Consider the following 12553-nt stretch of genomic DNA (forward strand, 5'->3'; position numbering starts at 1 on the left):
AGTGATTTGGAAATTTTGTCCTAAAATCTCCAGTGTCAGTCTGTTGGTATCAGAAACTGCTACTTATGAAGCTGTGGTGGCCTTCAATGACAGTCCTCATGGCTGGTTGAGAATATTGGTAGCCCTTGGAATGAAGCCTGGTGTATTTTGTGCCGTGAACTATATTTCCAATTTCCATGAAATTTGTCTGGTATGTGTCCCTTGCCGAAATTGAGTAAATCAGCTATTTTTAATGAATTTTTAAATATATGCTACATTTTTGTCGTTTCTCCACCTTCATGGGTCCTGTGTCCCTTTCACAGGGGTGGGAATGACAAAGTCCATTTCGGAGCAGCAAAATTCAGGATTCAGAGCAGTTTTGGAGCAGCAAATTGAGGATTCAGAGCAGGTTTGGAGCAGCAAAATATAGTATTCGGAGCAGATATTTATAAATTGGAGCAGCGAAATTAACAATATTTTCGTTAACCCTCACCCCTTTTCAGAGTAAAACAACTGCACTGTCTTTTGTTATCAAACATCTTTTCATCAGCTTGTTTTTTGTTTTTGGTGTTTCAGGCTTTTGACACCTTGTTTGAAAGAGCGGCTGTCATAAAACTTTTCACACCAGTCTATGTAAGATGATTTTTGCTTACTGAGGGCAATATTTGCTGTCTGGAACAGCCGCTCTTCAAATGGGCTAAAAATTTTCTATATAAGTTTTAAATTTTTTTATACTCAGAATGAAATTGTTGCAAAATGGGAGAGAATTTTGGAAGAATCAACACGATGTTTGGCGATTCAGCACTTATTATTTGGCGAGATTGGTGATTTAACACTCGTTATTCGGTGACATTGGCGATATAACAATCGTTATTCGGCAACACTAGAGATTTAACGCTTATTATTCGGCAAAGTTTCTAAATTAGCAATCAGCGGACATGTGCTTTTTACTCCCAGAATGAAAAATACTGCAATTTTTTACTCCCGGAATGAAACATACAGCTGACAAAATACTGCACCACACAGAGATGCAGAATGAAGTGGTAGGTAATAGTTGCGGTGGAAACAAATTCTTGTTTGCCCATATTCTGCAATTTTACATAATTGACAGCACTTTGGCGATCGAAATGGGCTTCATCTGCCTGCAAAATTTTCATACTGCCTTGGCTAAATATTGTTTCCATTTTTCGAGCAAATTTTCTATATTTGATGAGTAAAGTGCCATGTATCACTGGAATTTTCGGTTTTTTTTAAACCTTCACCAAACAAAATTTCATCATCTGAGATTCAAATAATCATGCAAATTTCCAAATTATGCTGACCAGTAGTTCTCACTTTACAGCATTTCGAAATCACAACTTCAATTATAATCACCATTTGCAGCCATTGAGAATGATTCTGACAAGAAATGGCCCACAAGCGAGTACATCCATACAGTGAGACAATCAGTTATTATTAGTTTTTGATTTAATAAAGTCTGGTCGTGTTCGGCGGATTTGAAGTCTATTCGTTGGTAAATTTGATAAATACTAAAAAAATTATTAGTTTTACCTGTGATTATGCATAATGCCCAAGTGTCATTGGTAAATTTTATAAATGCTAAAAAAATTATCACTTTTACCTGTGATTATGCATAATAGACTTCTGAATTTTTATACTTCCAGGAATATTATTTTGATTCCATGAGCTTGTCAGATGGTCTCATAGTAAACTTAGTTGAATGTGCTCTATGTGGGAAGCAAGGACATCTCCAAGAAAAATGTGGAAGATACAACATCAATAACAGGAGGGGTCGTCGACCTTTCAGAGGTGCTTTCCGTGGTTCACGGAGAAGCCCTGCAGGGGCATATCGGGGTGGAAATTCGCGTACAAATAATTGGACATCATAGTATTTTTTGCGAACTGACGCTGAATGGATGAACTTAGCATCAGTGTGCTGGTACAGATCATATATATTTTTGTACCGGATGGATTTATTAAAACTCTAGTTTTTCCAGTTTTATGCGTATAGCAATAAGTAGGTTATGACAATTTTTTTCCTATTTGCTCTACTAAATGCTGTTTCAAGAGCGTTGTGAAATATATTTTTTCAGGACATACGAGGGATGTTTTTAGGTAAGGGCTATTTTACAATTTAAGAAAAAAAATGAACTGTGCAGTATATCGGTATGTTCCATCCCATCTTCAGTTCCTCATCCATATAGTTTCTGTTGGAACATGTGTTATAGTGCGAGACAAAATTTTTTATGCTTATGTCAGCAGTATACTGGCTGAAAAGATGACTTTTCCTGAACCATTGTTTTTGTTGGTTTTCAAATGGTTACCTTTTTTTACTTGTATTCTTGGTGGTAGGTCTGAGCTGTATTGAAATGATTAAATCCTTGCAAGCAAGCTAAAACATTTCATTAGAGCTTACCAGGGAAGAGTGTTGTTTACATTGTAAGATGTTGAGACTGTATATTTTCAGCTGCCTCCACCCTTTGGGAATGTGTGAAATCACACAAGTAAGAGGAACCTGGGTGCATCTGGTTATTCATGTTTGGCACGAGAGCTTCATACTGTCATGTAACAACAGAACTCTGCCCGAAAGTATGCCATGGTATTTATTTGAATAGCATGGCAAAGTTTTCTCAAGGTCTGACAATATGCTGTTTTGTCAAACGAAGAAGAAAAGTATACGAGGCTCAGGAACAATCATCTTGTCAGAAAGATATATAAAACTATATGTTGCACTTTGTCTAAAATGATAATAAATTTTCAATTAAAAAAACAAAGTTTAAAGTTCTGATCATCAAAGAAAATGAGTGATCTGATGTGTTTAGCACTTTGTGGTTCCGTTATCAGAAGTTATAACCAAGGTGACATACTGACAATACTCAAATTCTACAACAATGAAACGTTCATTGCTTTTCTCATATCACGTCACTCTTGGGCATTGTCCCAATCATATAATCGGGTAGTTTGGATATGGTTGTCCACTTTGACAGCTGGTGGAAAATAAAGTTAGCCATGATGATAGAATTGCTGGTGTTGATTTAACGCTATTCATTAGCATGTCCTTGAAAATGTCTGTGTAAACCTTTTCGTAGAGATCCAGTTGATATTCGGGTAGGATTCTCAATGGGACCAGATGGTACATAGAATAGAATCTAAATATCTACTGGATTTCTACTAAGGGGTTTGCATCAACATTTTTAAGGGCATACCAGTGATGAGATCAACGTCAGCAATCCCATCACCATGACTAATTATATTTTCCAAGAAATGTCTACGCCAGCTATTCAAGTAGACAGTCCAATCCACACTATACAATCAGATGATCTGGACGATGTCCATGAAAAAGGTAATTTGTAAAAAGCAACGGACATTTAATTGTAGACATTTGAGATTGTTACTTACACCATCGTAGTTATAACTTTTGATTACGGCACTCAGGAGTGCTAGAATACATCAGATCATTAATTTTCTTTGAATATTTGTTTTTAAATGTTGTTTTAGTTGATAATTAATCCTATCAGAAGGTATGCTGTTATGACATGGGTTGGCAAAAACTTGCCTCACTCTCAACAAATAGGTAAATAATGGCAAAAGCTTCCTTAACCCTAGATAACTAAACTTAAATCAGTGTCACTCAGTAACTGATCTATTAGGTAGTCTATTAGACGAATGTTTAGTTATGTAGGGTTAAAAAGAACCTAAAGGCATATAATATAGAATCTGAGAAAAGAAGAAATATAATGTTTAAAACAGTTCATTTTTTTTTATTCTGAAATGGTCATGATTAAAATAAGACATCCCTTGCATTACAGGAATTGTATATTTGTTTGTAAATATGCGGTTAAATGTACATATAAACAAGCTTTTGTGATATAAAGGCATAATAACCAAAGAGATAACTATTGTTACACTTGCTTATTATATGACTGAAGTAGTTGTTATGTCTTTTATTTTGTTTCTGAAGTTTCAGAAACTTCTTTGGATTTATTTGATGTGCTTGTCTTTATGTGAATGGAAGTAATTTTACATTTTTTACACTTGTTACATTTATTACGATTTTGAATTCTAATGCATGTAAGGAATAAAACCGCTTGATGCAGAGAGGAAGGTATGCAGCAGAATTAAACAAAGCAATCTATAAAAAAAGCTAGAATGTAATTGTGTTTGTTAGAAGCCAATCTCTCTCACACACATGCATGCACACAGTATGTACATACTTACATTAACAAGCTGTTTAAGGCCATCATTACTATGAGAACCTGCACAGTGGTGTGATATTATTGCACAAACTGTTCTCGTCTATGCCCGTATTTCTTTGCATTTTTTTCCCAAAGTCTCAACAAGTGTAAATGGTTATTGGATTGGTGGCGTAGAACATCACACCCATATGTTAACGCAGAGTATTTCTTAACCCTTTTTGCCCATAGCCCGCCCCGGACCATATTTTCTGATTGTGCACATCTTATTAAGGGCTCTCTACCTGGTATAGGAATGAGACACTTTCTATTCATTGGATTCAGTCAAAACTAAATTTATAGTATACAAAGTTTTACACATTAGGTTGATCTCTGGAAAACTGGGCCAAGCATGGATCTAGAGAAAGAAGTGGGGAGGGGGGCAGTTATCCCTTCCAAGAGCCAAATTAAATGAAAATTTGTCTGTCTCTTAAAATATGAGACGATCCAATGAACTTACACAATCCGCCCTCCCGGCATATCACCTTGGATCTGCACCTACTCGGGACTTATTTGCTAACCAATACAATGACCCAGTTCATATTATGAGGAATTTCTATCCTCTTTCTCTGGTCGACAGGGAGTATGTAACAACTCATCTAGAGAGAAAGGTAATGGCACTGTTGCACATCTTTTAAAGCGGTCTAATGATTGCTTACTCTTATTTGTAGGATGGCTTCAGAATAATCTCAATCCCAGCTACCTAAGTTCACCTGCTGCCATTGTCCAAAGAGTATTGCCAGCTTGAGCAGTCCAGAGCCAATTATAAGATGTATTCGTTAATTTGTATGCATTCAAACATAACTGGACTGCTCGAGCTTCTATGAGTAAAAATCCTATTCTGGACTAGAGTTCAGTGCGCTTCCTTCTTGGGGCAGGGCCATTTTAATGTCATGGTCTTCCAGGCTAATCGATGTTCTGGCGATATTTAGCTGGAAGTAACAGCTTACATATCTCAATACTTACAAAAATCAGTACTAGATCTCATCATGTAGGTCTCTTTTGACATCATGCCCACATAGGTTCCATGCATTAAATATGGTTCAGGCTCTATGGACAGCTCTTTCAGACTCTTAAAGTGATCACATTTCCCCCCCCCCCCCCCCTATTTCACAGCTCTGTGTGGTGCCTCACTTAAACTCATGGCTCTCTTGCTCTTCATTTTCACTTATGCCCACCTTTCCCAGGATGTCTCAGGACCGTGAAGGGGCCATATGGCTTCAGGTTGAGAACCACTGTGCTAAAGCATCCTCATCACGATATCTCCCATAATCACACCATGTAAATGCATGGTATGATGGCTTCCAATGAGCCTTGTCCCAACATGCCATCCTAGCAAACCAATCAAAGTCCTTATTCGTGTATCTATGTTTTAATGCAAGAAGCTGGATGCTGTCGGTAACTTTTTCCCATTAAAATGTAAGTTCATTCCGGATTTCTTATAGATTGTGTTGTATTTAATTCTGCAGCACCATAACTCTCATCCATCTCAATAAATCCACTGAAACAGAGTTTCGTTTGATTGACATTTATGAAATTTCATCATACAGAATCAATGCTTTGCGTCCATAACTATTATGTTCCCATTGAAATTCACTCCAAATTTTTCTATATTTGAATACATTATGTGATGCAACTATTGCATAGCCTCAATTTCATTGCACATTTGTCTCTTGTCTCCAAAGTGACAATTGAGACGGTTATATTATGGCCAGTATCATGTTTTTAATGCCAGGCGATGAATTTACCAAGTACTCAGAAGCCTAATTTTTTTTCAGTCGAAAATGAATTTCAATAGGAAGTTGTATGTAAATTAACATTTTTTCTCAAAGTAAATTTCCATGTTAGAAAACTGATTTTTTATTTCATGTTATAATAATAGGATGTCGCAGAGAGTTCTTATCCTTGCATAGATTGCAAGTGCAGAGAGAGTTGCGCTTGCGTAGATTCTGATTGTTATTGGCTTATGTTTTGAATGTGATTTAGTATATGTATTATATAAAATGAGAACGTATGAGGACATAAATGTACGTTATATACATCATTTCTATACAAAAAAAGTTCCCAGATTCATTTTTTAGTTGGTCTTATCTGCTGTGCCATCTATTAACAATCATTGCAGAACTTTTTTGCATCACAATTTTCTAAAATCCGAACTTTTCTTTAACTTTAAATCCGAAATTTCTTTAACTACATGCTTCTTGTACAAGCCGAGCTAGAGTTCCTTGAAATACCAGGCTGGTTCATCTGTCATCTTTGAGCAAAGGTGTGGCATCAGTATACCCACTTCTGACATGAAAAACATTTTGTGCCCGAGTGGCGTGGTGGTAAGATGCTTGTCTACCACCGTGAAGGTTGCTGTCACGGTCCTGGGTTTGAACCTGAGGGAGGATATAGATATTTTATAATAATAAGGATATTTTAAGATATATTATTATCCTAATAATATTTTAGGATAAGTATTTTCCCTAACAAACTTGAGGTGACCATTGATTACAGCACTTTCATTTCCAACCCATCTCATTAATGGCAGTAATTTGCAATATAGCGATATGTCCAGAATTGGTGTTTGGTAGAGTAGTGTACCCGCTATATATCCCGCATTTCCCCCAAAATTTTAGTTCCATCTTTCATTTCTTCAGAATTTTTTTTCTTCTCATTCCCAGCTCAGCCAACTCATAGGATCCCATATGTTTACTAGGGCTCAGATTTTTATGATATCCTATTTTGGGCATTGATTTTCGAGATATCTCTGTCATATTTTATATACCACTTTTAAGCTATTGGTCATATTTTAGGAATTTTCAAGCGATGGATAATTTTTTGGTCAGGGTTATAACCAAAAATTTTTAATTTTTAGGCATTTTAAGAGATGTAGTATGTCCTTACAATGTATGCACTTTGAACCACCACTACTTTGTTCTGGGAGGATCCTCGTGCTATGTTTATGAAGGGAAACTCAGATTCAATTCATCCATACACTCGAAGTTATCGCGCTGAATGCATTTTCATCATGCCTAAATACAACACCAATTGACACTGTTGCCTGAGGCAAGTACTCATTTTAGCATGCCTTCCTCATAATTTTGAACGAACGAAAGGCAAACTTGGCGCTCTTCCGTGTCCTGCGCACGGAGCACCAGATCTGCCTACAATACAAATATTCAATCATTACACTTTGCTCCCTATTTGAAACTCACATGGCAGCACTAACTTCTTGTGCAACACTAGATGCTCAGGCAGTCAATTTCCAACATAGAGTTGAACTTTGTTTACACCAAAATACCTACTCCAAGAGATTTCATGGGTAGAAACTAGGGGGGGGGGGGGAGGGAGAGAGAGGGCGTTCTGGTACTCCTGGACAAGTGAGAACTTGAATCCTTTATTGGTCTTTATTTGACAGCTCCTGGGATGCACATTTTTCCCCTTGTGATAGATGTCCAATCTTGTTTCTGGTGTTACCGCCTGTCTGTTCCGTTATGTTTTCCCAACATCTTTGTCAAGGTATGGCTCAAAAGAGTGGCAGCGTTGGTGTCTTGTGAATTTTTGTCGTTAAAAATGTTTTAAAATTTATACGTCCAAACCAGGGGTCTTTAATCTTTCAAATACTTCAAGCGAAATTAAAACTCTTTAGAAACCCACGGCTACTAACTCATGTAATTTAATGACATCTTAATAGAAGGGGGGCCAATGAGAGGCTTTGAGTTAAATGAGGGCAAAAATAATTGACTTTTATTTATTCTGATTAGTTCTGAAATAATTTACTAATTCTGATTTTTTTATTAATTACAGATTACATTAATTAATTCTGAAATTAATTTTAATCTGAAATCACTTTCAGTGATTTTGTAATTGTTTTCCTTCTCAATATATCTTGAAAAATGTCTTTCAATAATTATGCAATTATTCTTTTATTGATTGTGAAATAATTTCTATCGGGAATTACAAAATTATTTCTGATTGATTTATATGTTATTTTTTCGATAATTCTAAAATTATTGATTTCAAAAATTATTTCTTTCAGTAATTCTGAATTTTCATCAATTCTGGAATTATTTCTTTCATTTATTATAGAGTTATTAAATGTTTATTAATGTTTTCAAAACAAATTTCTGAAAATGAAGGACGGACCAAGACAAATAGCTCTGACTGCCAAATATGTCCCTCAGGTTATGTGTTTAAACTGGTCCAAACCGAAGCCTAGGCTGCTGCCTCTTACAGTGTACCGCACCCCTCGTACTCTTGCTGACACAGGCCCCTGATGGTGGGGGGCCACTTCGAAGAAAGAGCATTCAACTGCGTGGCAGGAGTCATAATGATTGACAAAAAAAAAAAAAAGCAATATGTCATTGTGCCCCCGAGTGAGAAATTTTCTTTACTGGTGGGCCAGAAATCCTACCAGCTAACATGCAGTACTGTCTTAACGCATAGGCCCACCCGAACACCTCATAAAAATGTGATCTGGTTGAAATTTTGGAGAATTTGGTTGGGGGGAAGGGAGGCCACCAAAGATCTCAGTCTAGTGACCCTACTGCAGGATGAGGCCATAGGTTTCTGTGCTGTGCCCGATTGAACTTATAGTTTGGACTGGAGAAACCCGCGAGGCACCCAGGCTCTGTCGCAAAAAGCAACGTAAGCGATTCACCCGGGCATCTCCGGCAAAATCAAAACTTATTGATACGTCAAAGATTACATATAGTGCATCGTAATTTTAATTAGAATGCATTATAAATAATATTTACATGTACATCGCAATTAAAATACGTAATATAATCATCATAATTAAAATACGATGCGCTATATTATAGTTTGGACTCACGAGGATGGAGCCAGGCCAAAGCCTCCTAGATACTACAAGCCTGAAACATGTTTTCGTGACGTAACAACCCTGGTCCTACCGCGTACACACTTCCAACATGTATTTTTTGGCAATTAGAACAAAAAATTTACGATTATTTAATTGCAATTATTACCTAGTATGGTATACGAAAAACACAAATGTTAAATTAATGAATAATAAAATTATAAAAAGAGGTAATTTAACAATTATTAAAAAAATAAGGGATTCACAAATTCTCTGCCAATACGTATTTCTAGGTGTTTTTTTTTTTGCTCCCAAGCAAACATTTTTGAAAAATCAGGCAGTATATATTTGACTTATATGACATTAGAATTTGTATTTAAAATAAAAGGATACACAGGCAAGGTATAAAACAACAATGTCATTAAAATATTTTTTATTCACTGAGCTACATTCATATTATCAATTCTAATTCAAAGGGAAATTAGTTGCTGCTCTAAACATAAAATTTTTGTAAATGTTCAAATGTATTAATTTATGAGGGAACTTCGAAAACACATTTCAAAACCCTGATGGGATTTCACATTATGAAAAGTCTCTTGTGTGTGTGCACTCATTTATAAAATTTCCATAAAATAAATTTTAGTTTCTAATTTTAAATGGTGAATTGTGAACACTTAGAAATAACATTTTATTTTTGGAATTTTAGTTGAATATTTAACATTTAAAAAAAACATTGATCCCATGTTAAGTTTCAAAATTAAAAATATATCTCCTGAAAAATGCAAAACATTTTTTTCATGTCTACTCAAAATGCACATAAAACTTTTTTTTTAAAACACTCCAAATTTAAAAAATAAACTATTCAATGCAATATTACAATTGTTTTACAAAAGCGTTTCTTTTAATCAAAGAGTTATTTTATGAGGCGTCATTACTTTAACCATGGCAAAAACTATACTCTAATAGAAATATTAAAAATACTATTTAACCATTGATGTATTCTAAATTTTTTACACATGTTCTTGATTATATGGGCTATCCTGTGCTAGTATAAAGTTTTACGTATCTTAGATACTTAATTTTTTGTAAATTAAAAAAAAAAATTCATAAAAAACAGCTTGCGCGCGTGATAAAATATAACAATACAATTGAATAAAAATTGATTAAAAATAAGGAAACGTTAATAAAGGAAACTTTTCAATTCATGAAATGAAGCAAAAGGTTGAGATTTTATTGACTCAATCTTATTGAAAATTAAATTTTAAAACTTAAATTTCAAATTCCAAAAATTTTTAGATATTTAATTTTAAATAAGATTGAGTCAATAAAATCTCAACATTTTGCTTTATTTCATGAATTGAACAGTTCCCTTTATTTTTAATCAATTGCATTGATTTCATGGTATTTTATCACGCATGCGAGCTGTTTTAAATGTTTTTTTTTTAAAATTCACAAAAAATTAAGTATCTAAGATATGTAAAATTTTATACCAGCATAAGGATAGCACATACAATCAAAAAACATGTGTAAAAAATTTGGAATAAATCGATGGTTAAATAGTATTTTTAACGATATTTCTATTAGAACATAGTTTTCCACAATGTTAAAAGATACGAGACCCCTTAATTGAAGATTTAATGTTAAAGTTATCATTTTTAGTTTTTATGTAATTATTCAGGGATACTTTAGATATTATTTTGATACAATCATTAGAGACTTACCTTGAATATTTTACCTTTGAATATTATACTGATGTCAAACTTTTAATTAAAGCTTTCTTATAAAATGTTCCAAGCTTAAAATAATAATTACACAAATTTTGGCCATTATCAAACCAACTAACTTCTCAATTTCAAGAAGTTCACAACTTCAGCACTTTTCGTGTTTAGATGTTTCACGTTTGAATTCTGTCCCATACGCTAGGACACCTACTTTTTGTAGCAATACTTGAAGTAATATGCATGAGGTAGTATCAGTTTATTTGAATTCCTCACAAAGCGATATGAAGCTGGATTGGTGAAATAAAATATTGATGTCCATAATATCATTTCTGAGTAATAGCGGGGCAGCTTTCATAAAACTCAGTTCCAACTATTCATGCAGAAAGGATAAATTCACTTATTTTACCATGAATTACTCAAGAGTTTTTTCCTAGGAACTACTCATAAGAAGACTCAGCTACAAGAATATTATCGAGCGAGGCAATGACACTCTTTGAATTGCTTTTCATTGATTTCATTATTTTTCCTCTGGTGACTTTCTTTTAATTGGTAACTTTGCCGTTCCTTTCTAAGTACGACGTGGGTTCCATTCTGTCTTTCGCTTCCCCTTGCAGTTTGACCTACCGCTGCAAACACAGCAGCACTGAGACACCTAAAAGAAAACTTAAAACGTTACAGGTGTAGTATTTATAATATTCAGCATATAGGCAACAAAATTATTGAATTATAAAATATTCTGAATAGTGCAAGAATGTTTACACAGGAAAATGACTCACATTTAAATTTAATGGTTTAAAATTCAAGTTGAATTTGCAAACTATATTATTTATTTAAAAAGTAGCCTATCACTTCATTAAATTTCACGTAAAACAGCACATTAATATTTGTATTTTTAATTAATTATAGACCTGAGAAATGTGATTTACTCAATATTAAAAAAAAATTTCATATATTAGATGTGAAAAATGTGCTCCCATGATTAAACAAGTGGATAAAAACTGCTCTCAATGTACGAGGAAATAAAATTCCGACACGAAACAGCAGCGAACATATCTACTTTCAAATTAATTACGCAAAATAAAGTAAGAAAAAATAAACATTTCAGATGTATTGACTGAATTGTGTACAAATAGCTACATACCTTTTTTTCGCCCGTCCTCTGATGATTATCGAAGTTCTGGGCTCCTTTTTACAATTATTTAAACGAAATTTCTCCCGCTAATGTGTTACAACAAATAAAAAAGCAATAACAATAAGTAAATAGCAAAATAAAAACTTGAAGAATTTAAATTAAATATGACGATAAATGCACGTGGCGTACTTCGTTAAAAACATCCAAAATAGCCACGCTAGGGAGGACCCGGATTGTGACGTCACAACCTCGGCGGAGTGATACATTACGGCTTGTACTTCTAGGAGGCCCGTAGCCAGAAATTTCGTTCGGGGGATCAGACACCCGATTCCCCCGCTACAGTCTTGTTTGGAGCCCTGTGAAATGTACAGTTCGGTCTCTAAATATTGCATTTAAGCCGGGTTTTCCCTAGGAGCAGGTTTCCTGTGCCGCGCGCAACGTGATTCGCCCAGCGCGACACACCGTCCACTTACCAGTAAGAAAAGCAGCATGACTGTTTTCCTACAGAGCGCAATACGCCTGACGACAGCGCTTTACGTCGAACGTGATTAGCCGACTGCTTCTGGAGGAGTCAAATGCGTCGTGCGCCACGTGTTTTGCCAATGTTCTCTTCACTCTTGTGTGTTTTCTTTTCCTTCCCTTCAAACCGGAGCATGCAGACGACAGAGTAGCTGATGCCAAAGCC

The 12553-nt window shown here is 34.9% G+C and overlaps 1 protein-coding gene and 1 long non-coding RNA gene across 4 annotated transcripts in view; one reads left to right on the plus strand and one right to left on the minus strand.

Moving 5' to 3' along the window:
* Positions 1-6577, plus strand: part of LOC149084030 (terminal uridylyltransferase 4-like) — a 69828-nt gene extending 63251 nt beyond the window's left edge. For 2 of the 3 annotated variants that reach the window (XM_089234375.1, XM_089234376.1), the window contains exon 24: positions 1644-6577. In XM_089234375.1, coding sequence (XP_089090501.1) covers positions 1644-1868 — 225 coding nt within the window. In that variant the 3' untranslated portion in view covers positions 1869-6577. The remainder of the gene's footprint in view (positions 1-1643) is intronic. The other variant, XM_089234377.1, reaches the window with a different exon arrangement.
* Positions 6482-12288, minus strand: LOC149084031 (uncharacterized). The gene is made up of 3 exons (XR_016192939.1): positions 11878-12288; positions 10737-11388; positions 6482-6592 (listed from the first exon to the last, which is right to left on the minus strand). It is a non-coding gene; the product is annotated as an uncharacterized LOC149084031 (long non-coding RNA).
* Positions 12289-12553: the final 265 nt, after the last annotated feature.

The sequence above is a fragment of the Pholcus phalangioides genome, unplaced genomic scaffold (genome assembly GCF_987345545.1).
Source record: "Pholcus phalangioides strain wild (caught in Gottingen) unplaced genomic scaffold, Ppha-v1.0 ptg000008l_1, whole genome shotgun sequence".
NCBI classification, from domain to species: Eukaryota; Metazoa; Arthropoda; class Arachnida; order Araneae; family Pholcidae; genus Pholcus; species Pholcus phalangioides.